Below are 12207 nucleotides of genomic sequence, written 5' to 3' on the forward strand. Positions count from 1 at the left end.
TAAAATAAAGAAATTATTAGGGGCTCAAGACTTTTGCACAGTGCTGTGTATTCACAACAAGACAAAAACCTGTTGTGGTAATTAACGCTAGCAGGAGTTTGCCTTTAGCCTAATGAAATTAAAATTACTTTCACATCCTCCCCAGCTGTGTACTGTAACTGAAACATATAACTGGTTATTTAGTAGTAAACTGACAGAAAGTAACAACCAACAATCCTGCTGAATTAAAAAAAATAAACTAAAAATCAGACTAATGAAAAAATTCAATTTTTTGATTTTAAGGTTTTGTGTTTAATCGAGCTAACTCCTTTTAAATCGAATATGTAAATGCATTAAATCTTAAGTCAGTGCATTAGTTAACATCATAACTAATGATATAAAACATGTGCTGAGGTGTCATTTAACCTTAGATGAAATCCTTTTATTCCACTTTCCAGCACACTTGAACTCTACATATTAAGCATAAATGTAGCATTCAACATGTATTTTTTCCCCGGACAAACAAACTCATTTCCATAATGCATAGACAAGGATTTTAATGTATGCTTCCCTTACAAATCACTGGCTTTCACACTAAGCAATAGTCACTTTTCAACAACCCATGATGCATTGCATCTGTGTATACAGTAGGTACTGCAGCCCAAAACAGCATTTATTAAAAGGCAACATAATTATGGTACAAACACTCAGAACAAACTGTCACCACACACTGGTCATTCTCTACAAGCTGTTAGAGGAAAAAGACTGTCTCGCTCCTTTAGACTGGCGCAGTGTAAAATATATAAATGAAATTTGTCAAGAGCAGTAGCAACGTATGAAACCAACTGTGAGGTCATTAGCACATCCTTTCTCTACATGTTCCCGATATCATTCCGGCAGTTTTCCTACAAACATGGCTGACTGAGCAGATAACAGTTATATTTCCCCATCATGTGTTTTATTACCCTATACCCTGATGTAAAAATCTTTAATTTCCTTGCACATTTCAATTTGTTGCCTCAGCAGAGAATCAAATTAGAACTTTCAAGGACTTCTGTTAGTATTTTTTTGCATGTTAAATACAACAAACCATCTTCTTATTCATCATCACTAGATTTCTTTTTCCTGCAATATGTTTTCTATGGGTATTAAGTTTTTAATTTAATGGAGGAGGACATGCAAAGGATTATGCAAGTGACGGGGTGAGAGAGCAACGTGATCTGCTGTGGTGTCCCCTAAAAGGAGCAGCTAAAAGAAAAGAATATTTACATGGAGGGTTTGAAGTAACATTTTAAATCCATTTCTTTTTTTATTTATTGTGTTGTAGCTGTCTAAAGGAGACACGGCCAACAACGACTCAAATTAGAGCTGTTTTCATTAGCACGGGATCAGTTTTAATATTGACTGCTCCAAAATTAGTCTGTCTGCACGTCTGTTTGCTTTCCTCTGCTTCATGACATACAAACAACTCACGCAAAAAAAAAAAAAACAAATTCCTGAAAAAAATAATTTGCCATTTTTTTTACCATCTAAATACAGTACAATGTTTACCCAAATATATGCAGAAAATTTCAACAATTATTTTTTGAAGCAGCACACTAAACTCGTTTGAACCTGTTGAAATGTTATTATTTTTTTTCTTTGCCCTTTACTCATTTGCATGACAGGATTTGGATTAAACGATTGTCAAATAAAAAGAAACATCTTCCTTTTATCTGCATTCATCTCATGGTGGCTGTACAATTTAAGAAACGGTCACAATTTTCAAACAACATCATGCAAACATATGTAACCAGCACTAAATTACATGAGCAAGAATGATCAGCTGAAAGTCAATGAGAGAGCAGTGAGGGCAGAGATCATTGCTTTTACTGCTTTTGACAGCGCTGAGCTCAGGACAGGACCCACTGTAACAGGTCCCAGAGCAAAAGTACAGAATATCCAATTAAATGCACACAAAACACCTTAACATCTGCAGCAACCAATATGAACACACTAAATGAACATTTATAGATTCTCCAGCATTTACATACTAAGATTCATTATAAAAGCCAGTAAAAGGACCAATAAAACTCTGTTTGTCCATGTAGGATTTTAAAGGGAACTGAATGTAATAAATGTGAAATATTTACTTTTTATTCTTACATAAAATGCACTGAAGGGTGTAAAATGGGTCTTTGTAAACACCAGCGTCAAAGCTGTCCCTTGTTGTTGATTTACCTTGTCGTATTGTAAGGAGTTTAATGTTATTTTCATTAACAATTAATGAAAAATATCATTAGCTTACATTTTGTCTTCAGGCATCCAGTCTAAAATTACAGTAATTAACCGTGAAACTACATCTTAAAGCTCAAAGTATAACATGTACAAAATATGAAGTTCCAGAAAGAGGTTCTGTTGCAACAACTCTCACCAATAGACCCATCATAGTGTATATCCTAAAGGCACCTTAGACAAAGAGAAATCCCTGTGTGCAAGCGGTTAAAGAGGTTGAAGGTTGAAAAACAAATGTGAACAAAAGATAAATGGAGAAGCTTTTCCCTCTCAGAGAGCCTAACCACTGCATGGAAACACTGTATCACCACGAGAAAGGCTACATAGTAAATAAATGGAGTTTTCATTGCATAAACTATTCTGTTGCTGATTGTCTAAAAGCATGACTTAAAGACACAGAATGCAGCTCTGTAATATTACAAGATTTGACTCAGTTTTTGTTTCAAATGCTGCAAAAAAAATGCCAGAAATGCTCCGTCGTTCTGGCACTGCGTCATTTGTTTTGTTTTCGTACTGCGATTACTGAAACAGTGTATGTTTTTAGAAATAGGAAAGCATGCATTGGGAAATTATCTCCTGATCATGCAGATATTGTTTCTGGATTTGTACTTCAAAGTCTAACAGTAGGAAGGAACACACAAATATACAAAACAATAAAAACAAACAATGAGACGAATTGAATTCAAAAAACAAAAACCTCAACAATTAAAAACAGTGTCCAACAAGCTCTGTTCTGCTTCGGCAAAAACAATCCCCCCCAGGAACGATGATGGAAAAGTTCGCCTTCCCCCACTTGCTTGGTATCCTCTCCTCCTTTTAAACTCATCCCAAAAATCACCCACTGTGGTGCATCATCATCGTTATCATCAATTCTTCCACCTCCTCCACTTTCAACCGGGTATATGACTTTCCTCTTCAGGCTGGGCTGACTTGCTCCCCCTGCAGACGAGAGGTTGGAATGACTCAGTAGTCCAGCAACCAGATAAGTGGGGAGACAGCGCCTCTGGTGCCACTGAGGGAGTTTAAATTGGAAAGTGACTTGGGATCAATTAGATAAGTAGGTGGAGCAGGTATGGATCACACCCTGCTGGTCGGGTGGCAGCGGTATGTTGGACAGTTGGACAGAGCATCTACTCCGCTGTCGACGTTCTGTGAGCACCCTCCCTCACAGCAAGCCTCTGGGAGATATAAAGCAGACAATATGAGTAATGAATCTACCTGACATTAAAAACGGTGAAGTATGTTACACACAGCCAAAGAGGAGCCACCTGCATCTTCCCCCGGCATCAGCAGATGAGCTGGGTTGGCTCCTTCTTGTCCCGTGCCGAGCTGGAGACGCCTCATGTGACGAACCACTGCTGTGGCATTGAACGCTTGCTGCAGAGAAGCAATAATGAAACTTCAAGAAAGGAGGAAAATCTACTTGCCAATTTTGGACAAATTAGGATCTGGATGGCAATTTAACCCGCCGAGGATCAAGTCATTGTAGCTGAAATCCCTAACCCTAATTACATTTTTTAATTGCCCGGTACAGTTAAGTTAAAATATAGCAAACCAGACCAGTTTTAATCTCTGTCCTCTCCTTTAATGCTAAAAATGAAAAGAACAACGCAACATGTAAGTAGAACTGGGAGGCAGACTTACCTTCCACTTGCTCTTAGCAAAATTCTTCTTAATCTGCGCACTGACAGACTCGTGAATGTTCTTGTCCAGCGCAGTATCCCCAGCAATCCTGACAGAGGAAATGGCTTTCAGTGCGAATGTGTTTTATTTGTGTGCATAACGGATAGGAATCCGGATAGGAATTGTTCTACAGATATGGTCACACATAGTTAACCGACATGCAGTCCAAACACTTACAATATTTACAAAACTTAAGTGTAATTATTGAAGATTTGAACTAACAAAATAACATTATTCTTCTTTGGAAAAATTATGTGTACAAGGAGCCATACCAGGGGTGCTGCAGAGCCTGCTCACAAGTGTAACGTATGCTGGGATCTTTCTCCATCAGATGTACTATAAAATCTTTAGCTGAAAAGGTAAAAAAATATACATTTTAAACATTATCAACTGCATAAAACTGATGTTTAATGAATGATTAATAACCATACTGTACTATCAGTCTAAAACTGGATTAAGCTTATTAATGCAATAATACTTCAGTGTTTTAACTTGACGCCAAGAGTCAAAAGTAGGAATTTTATTTTATTTTTTTACATTTGATCGTTGCCTGATCTTGCAAGTTAAATGCCTGCAGGGTAAACTTTAGGCTTGGAAGGAACAAAAAGATCAAGTCTCCGTCTGGCACTCTGTGTCAAATGGAGTGTCAGGTAGGTGGGAGATTTTTCTGCTCACTGTGAGGGTCTGTGTTTTGCAGAGAGAAGTATTCAACATTGGCGTGCAAAACTGCCGTTCACAATATTCACTATTGGATGAATGCCACCCATTCACAAGGCAATATTTTATGAATCTGGCAAAGATACTTGTAGTAAAACATTTAAATCAGCATGTACGTGTGTAGACACAAAATAATTACCATGTTCTTCCTGTCGCTTGTGGAATGCAATATCTAATGTAATTTCCAGGTGTGATTTAATGACTAGAAACCGTATCAAAGAAAGTTTTTGAAGTTTCTCCAGGACATGTGAGCACTCTGGAGTGTACAATCCCAAATAACAAATGCAGACAAGCACCGGCTGAGACTGTAACAATATAAGAAAAAGGATGTAAATTTCTAATAAATTTCTAGTGGCTCATCTCTTTCTGTGTAATCCAGAACTATCAGATTTGATTTAAAGAGGAGGATGTTTCTGACCTCAAAGAAAAAGAATGAATTAATTTGATGGTTTCCACAACACACACCCAGAACACAATCCTCTGGTGATTTGGGAAACTTTGTTAAAAGGGTGTGTTCCTTCTTTAATCACAGTTTCCAGTGTGATCAGCCTGAAAAGTATCAGTTCCAAAAAGCTCTTTATGAGAGGTCTCATGTCTGTACTGTACCTGAATCAGAGATATCGTCCCAGTACGGAGAATCAAACTCATATTCTGCTTTCAGGATCTGTTCAAACAGTTTGGCATCATTCTCGTCATAGAAGGGAGGATAACCACACAGCCTGAAACACAGAGACAGCACAGGCTGACACTTCCCTTTACAGACACGCTTCGGCTTTTCTATGATGCTAAAGCCTTAATCACTCCTTTATTTAGTAGCTCTGCTTGTTTTGATTTGGCTGATTTTAATGCTGGGTGCCCTTCCTGATGCAACCACCAAGGGATTAGTGTCTATTCCTGGGATCCAACCATGAATCCTTTGCTTGTTAGTTGAATGTTAAAATTAACACTGCTGCTGCTGAATCCAAAACATGCTGCATTCTGATTAATCCTTATCAAAACCTGACTGTTAAAATATTGTATCTCTGCAGATGTGATTCATCTTGTATAAAGATACATCTAAAACATGTACTCACAGAATATATGCTATGACACCAATAGACCAGCAGTCAACTGCTTTACTGTAGGGCTTCTGAGCCAAAACTTCAGGGGCTGAGGAAACACAAGGTCATAGCTATTAAGGCACAATATAACAAGACTTAGCCTTCATAGTGTCTGATACATGTTTAGCATGCTTTCTGTCTCACTTTTTCATACACAGTACACCATCTCTGAGCCATTAAACTGTGTTAAAGCTGAGATCTGAGAAAAAGGTGGTGTACACGCCTAAAGTTGTTTTTTATAAACAGATTTCTAGTATTTGACTCCTTTACCGACATATCCAGGAGTTCCACAGGCTGTTGACATCACACTGCCAGAGCCCTCAATTTTTGACAGACCAAAGTCACTGATCATGATTTTGGAGTCTTCATCCATGCTGTAATACAGCAGATTCTCTGGCTTTGGATGGAGGGACAACAGAACAGAACGTAAATAAAATGCATCATAAAAAAAACCATAAAAAGTCTTGCAAACTGAAATCCAACATCACTGGACACACAATTAATAACTAATTCTACTTTTGTTAATGATCAGCAAAGCCATACAGTAAGGGGGGATAACAGACATGTATTTAGTCTGGGGGGAAGAACGTTTTTGCCAATTCCTTTAAAGGAGTGTGTGTGTGTGTGTGTGTGCGCGTGCGTGCGTGCGTGCGTGCATGTGTGCTAAAGATCCTCAAAGGTTCGGTTTAAAATACACAGCACCATTAGGTATCAAAACACAGAAGATAAAGCCCCATAGCACAAAAACATTGATGAAAATGAAACCATATCTCATTATATTGTAGTGAAAAAACAAAAAAAGAGAGACAACAACCTACAAGAATAAACTCAAATTCACTACCATTTGCCACACAAAGTCAATCTTTTCAAACATAGTTCTGATCCCTGGTTCACCTTGAGGTCACGGTGCACAATGCCCATGTCGTGGAGGTATTTGACAGCATCCAGGATCTGCTGAATGAGCTTACTGGCATCTTTCTCTGTGTAGAAGCCCTTCTCTATGATACGATCAAAGAGTTCCCCACCAGACACTCTGTATTTTCAATGTGGATAAGAAAGAAGAAAAGAACAGTGAGAGGGGGACTAAAAATAGAAGGGAAGCATGGAAATTTAAAAGTGTAAAAGCGAGATATAAAAAGATAATCCCTGCTAACTCCAGCAAATAAAAATCTTTTATAGTTAGTTATAAACCACTACTTCAGATAAAGTTACTTTCTTACAAACCACATGGGAAAAAATGCTTTCAGTCTAAAATTATAAACAGTCAGTCAATCTTACAATGTCTGCTTCATATTTTGCCACTAGATGGCAACGTGACTCTATCATAGGAATTTCGAGTACATTATGAATACCTGCACAGGAAATTTAACATCTTACAACGAGCTAAAGAAAGAAAAGAGAAGATGATATGGATGTTTAGACAAGCAGTGCATGGAAAGCTGGGTTGCTGAACTCATTCGGCCAGTGTCCCCGTGTCACTTTACCCACATATTCAGTTCCCTCCATGATACATTCCTATTCCTGCGTACATTTTCACATATATGTGCAGCCTCTGTTTGACACCAGTTGGCAGAGGTAAAATAAAACTGAACAGGATAGTGATGCAGCACAACATGAAAGAGTGAACAACCACGAATGAGGTAAAACATCTGGATTTCAAGGTCACATCTTCCCTCTTTGCTGCTGTTTTTCATTTCCCTAATTTTACAGTCATTAATAAATTAATAATAATTTTTCTAATCCTCATCTTGCCTTTGTTTTTCCTCTCTCACTCTGACATTTCACTAGTTGAGGTGGGTGGGACACTGACTGGCAACTAGTATGAGGGCAAACTCCCCACTGTTGCTCATGAGTAGGCAAAGTACAGAGTTTTCGTGTGTGTGTGTGTGTGTGTGTGTGTGTGTGTGTGTGTGTGTGTGTGCGTGCGTGCAAGCATGCCTGTGTGAATGTGTTGCAGGGTGCAATTCATGGCATGTGACAAGCCGTGTGTGGGAGAGAACACAAGTAGGCACGCAAAGACAATTCACAAAGTCCCACACATATGTGAATACTCACAGTTGCATGACAAGGTAGAGGTGTGATTTACTCTCAAATATGTCTTCCAGAGACACAATGTTGGTGTGTTTGATCCTGTGAAGAGAGGGAAAAAAGGAAAAAGCAGGCGAGAAGTTCAGTTGTTAATGTCTGCAGATACAGATGCGAGATGGACTCATCAGATTAAGATTACTCTTGTACCTCTGTCTAACCAACGTGTAATGTTAGCACACCTGCAATATGTGTCTCATACAAATGCTACTGTCAATAAATAACTGTAACCAAACTTTCTGCCAGTTTTTTAAAAGTGATTTACTAACACATCCATCTACAGTCATGTACAAAGGAAAATGCATGCTCTTTCTATCCTGAGGTTTAAGTGATAACATTTTTTAAAAAATGTGTGCTGTATGTCCCTACGAGGTTCTAAAATTACTTAGAGACAACCTAATCTAAAAAAATAAAAAAAATACATACATAACACATTTGATAGGCAGCGTGGCCTTAAAAAAATATCAAGAAAAATGTAAGAAGTGAAAGACAAAAGAAGAAATGGCAGGCATAAAAAGAAAAACAAAAAAAGACACCAACAATCTAAAATAGATCAATAGTGTCTGACAGTCATGTCCTCAAGAAAAAAGGAAAAAACAAAGACCTGGCCCATGACCTGAGAGATTTAGCTGGTTTTTCCATCTACTGTTCACTGAAGCCTCATCAGAAATGGTCTCAGTGGAAGGGTGGCTGTTAAGAAGACATTTTTTGGGGGAAGAGAATCAAGTAGGAAAGCTAGATTACACAAGAACTGAAATGAAAATGCAAAAGTCTGATAGTGTGAAGAATCCAAATGTGAAACATTTTCTTGAAACTGTTGTCAGTATTTATGGACGTCAGAAAAGAGGCACAAGAGAGAGCATCAAAAGCCATGTTCAAAATACAGTGGAGGTTCTCTCATGGTTTGGAGATTTTGATTGAACATGCAATATGTTCTATAGCTATAATTCTTATTTTTTTATTTACTTTAACTGTTGATTCACTTTTGACCAAATGAACACACTCAATACTGTATGTTGGAAAGAAGTAAATCACTTTTGAAAAACTGGCAGAAAGTTTGGTTACAGTCTCCATGGTTTCCACAGACCATGGAGACCATCTGACTGGTAACGACTTCATTGTTCAACTTTACAATGGTCCCAAACACACTGACAATGCAGTAAAAGCATACCTGGAAAGAAAAACACACAGTGGATCACTATCAGTCGTGGATTGGTTTCCACAGAGCCCAGACCTCAACATTATTGAAGCAGTGTGGGATCATCTTGGGTGAATGGTAAATGGCCTGTACTTGTATAGCGCTTTACTTAGTCCCCAAGTACTCCAAAGCGCTTTACACTACATTCAGTCATCCACCCATTCACACACTGGTGATGGCAAGCTACATTGTAGCCACAGCTGCCCTGGGGCGCACTGACAGAGGCAAGGCTGCCGGACACAGGCGCCACCGGGCCCTCTGACCACCACCAGGAGGCAACGGGTGAAGTGTCTCGCCCAAGGACACAACGACCGAGACTGTCGGAGCCGGGGCTCGAACCGGCAACCTTCCGATTACAAGACGAACTGTCAACTGTTGAGCCACGATCGCCGACAAAACGTGACAGCCAACATCCAAAGAAGAGCTTTGAATGTCCTTCAAGAAGCTTGCAGAACTATTCCTGAACTTTGCTTAAAAATGACAAGGAAGCTGCCTAAAAGAGATTAGACTGTGTTAAAGAATAAAGGTGCTCATGCCAAATATTGACTTTCAAGCTCATAAGTCTGTACAAACTCAGCGTTGATCTTTGGTCTTGCTGTGTTTCCACTGATGTTTGCACATGTTTCAATAAATCACTGCACCTAGTTCCATTTTAGGAGCAAAATATAAAGAAATATGGGTAACTCAATCTTTTTTCACAGTACTGTATCTCAAGAAGAGGTGTTTGTCCTGGTACAGGAACCAACTCATAAAAATATTGCCCCATAGTGCTACCTTTTACTTCAGCTTTGATTCTTTTTGATTTTTCCTTTTCCTTCATCATGCACTCTGAGTGTTTGTTACCTCAGTGCCTGGTCTAAGGTGTGTGTTTGAAGGTTACCGAGTTGAAGGCAGGAAGACAAAGACAACATAAAACCATGTGTCTGAGATGTACCCAAGGTAACTATGTATGCGTCATCCTGTGCTCACGCTGGATTACAGCAATGAGTCTTATCCACCTTCATTCAGCAGCTTAGCTCTGTGTGGAGCGAGAAACGGACATGTGGAGACTCACATACAGTTTCACACACACGATTACATATGGTCTGCAACATGTAGTACACATTCTGTGCTTGTGTGGACAATGAACCTACGGGTGGACACGGGTCATTGTGACTGTCAGAAAGCTGAAGTGTCTATTTAAGGTTCGGTCCTCTGCTGACCCCTGTCAGCTTGGATCACAGAAAGTCAGCAAATTAGAGAACAGAGCTGCCAACTTTGCAGTGAGCACGAAGCAAAACTGACACTTGAGTGAAAGTAAGAAAACAGGAAATTCTAGTGATTTTTAAATGCTGCTGATTTTTTATTGATTTATTTAACCCACCCTTTGGATTTTGCTGTCTTAGACTTTAAAGTTAAAAATTTATTTTTTCTGTTCACACCTTTTGTATTTTATTGTATTCTTCCAGAGCACTGAGTGGGCCAACCACAAACGAAAGAATGGTTCTTATAAAACTCTTATAAAATTTTAAAGTGTTTCCAGAGAAAATGTAAATATGTTTTTTTCAGATCAGAAGAGATTCAATTAGTCAAATGAAAAGAAACAAGCCACCAAAACAGAACTGTTAATCTGTTACCCATCGTGTTTTAATTTGAATGCAGTTACTTCAGTTCATGTGCACGCAAATAAAACATTTTAAATAACTTCTCATTTTAAGAACTGTATAATCACTTGAAAATCTTCCACAACTTTTCTGTGTTAGAAGCAGCTACTCTACTGGCAACAAGGTTCCCTGTGTGACACTGAGCAGAATATGCAGTCACATCACCCACTGCCTGCCTCATCTCGTGAATTCACTTTGTAGTAAAGGTGTCAGATACAAGCTTGTGGTCTGACACAAACATGTGTAGTCTTCTTATCTGTCCAGTCCAGTGTTAAATGAGATGGAGCCAAAGACATGCTTAAGGTATGATATTCAGGCTTTGCTGCAACCCTTTCCAGATTTGAAACAAAGTAAGAGGGCGACTTCACAGAAATTCCTCCGACTGGCACAGCTACAAGTGACTCGAAGAGTACAATTAGTCACTGTATTTGCAAATGTCTGTGCTTCAGTAAATGTTTGGTCTAGATAGAACGGGGGAAAGACGAACAGCCCGTGTAACATTTATTAGCAAGACAAAATAGAAAAGCGAAACAGGAAAGACATATTTCTACACTAGCTTGGTGATCATATATTCAATACACTGACCTCTTTTATACAGTTCATAGTAACACGTGTCAAGCATTAAATACACACCAATAAATTTACAGTGGGAGAAATAACAAAAGCCATAGAGGATGACGGGTTTGGGTCTGGCCTCACAGGGAGTGAAGGCAGAGACCGAGTGGCCACATAACGTGGCAGCTGACTATTTAAAAAGCAATTTAATGCGACAGCTGTGTCCCTCGGTCATAAACAAACAGCAGGTTTACTCTGTTTCAGTGTTGTTCCACTGTGCTTTTAAAGTATTTATTAAGGCAGAGAGTAAAATGTGGAGAGAAAGAGTCTCTTATGGGTGTAACACAATGGTGAGACTTGTTTTTCACTGGTTATGTATATAATCAGTTTTGTATTCTTGTTTGCCTGTTTTAGTTAAACAGTGGTAATTTTATTTTGGTGATTTTATGACCTACAACACTGTTTCTAAAAAAAATAAGTACACTTTGAAAAAGAAAAACAGAATGCAATAATTTAAAAATAATTTAAAACCTATATTTAGTTGAAAATAATACAGAAATATATCAAACTGTTGTTTTTTTTTAAAAAAAAAAGCTCATTTAATGTTTTGCCAGCAACACTTAAAAAAAAATTAGGAAGGAGCAACAAAAGATAGCAAAAGTGGTTCAAAGCCAAAAAAATAACTCATTATGATTAAACTTAATGAATAACATTATTATACATAAAACGGAAAACCTAGAAAAAAAAAAGTGAACCTGAAAAAGGTTCACAGTTGCACACACAAACTTTGGAAACACATAAACTTTAAATAAACCTCATTTTTTCATAAACAGGATCAAGAAACACTGCCACATATTGTGGGCCTGACTACAGCCTAGTCTTTGCAATCAAAGTCACGGATACTCTGACTTCTCCAAGCTAAAGTGCAAAGTGCACATTAATGATGGGTAAAGTGAGGCTTTGTGCAAACATT

The 12207-nt window shown here is 38.3% G+C and overlaps 1 protein-coding gene across 3 annotated transcripts in view; it reads right to left on the reverse strand.

The window, feature by feature from the left end:
* Positions 1–399: 399 nt before the first annotated feature.
* The window catches only part of camk1b (calcium/calmodulin-dependent protein kinase Ib), a 40303-nt gene continuing 28495 nt past the window's right edge, over positions 400–12207 (reverse strand). For all 3 annotated transcript variants that reach the window (XM_026168350.1, XM_026168351.1, XM_026168352.1), the window contains 9 exons: positions 7809–7883; positions 6648–6786; positions 6024–6150; positions 5727–5802; positions 5260–5372; positions 4209–4287; positions 3898–3985; positions 3522–3630; positions 400–3431 (listed from right to left, as the gene is read on the reverse strand). In XM_026168350.1, the coding sequence (XP_026024135.1) occupies positions 3331–3431; positions 3522–3630; positions 3898–3985; positions 4209–4287; positions 5260–5372; positions 5727–5802; positions 6024–6150; positions 6648–6786; positions 7809–7883 (907 nt within the window). In that variant the 3' untranslated portion in view covers positions 400–3330. The remainder of the gene's footprint in view (positions 3432–3521; positions 3631–3897; positions 3986–4208; positions 4288–5259; positions 5373–5726; positions 5803–6023; positions 6151–6647; positions 6787–7808; positions 7884–12207) is intronic.

This window comes from Astatotilapia calliptera, chromosome 5, assembly GCF_900246225.1.
Source record: "Astatotilapia calliptera chromosome 5, fAstCal1.2, whole genome shotgun sequence".
Taxonomy (NCBI): Eukaryota; Metazoa; Chordata; class Actinopteri; order Cichliformes; family Cichlidae; genus Astatotilapia; species Astatotilapia calliptera.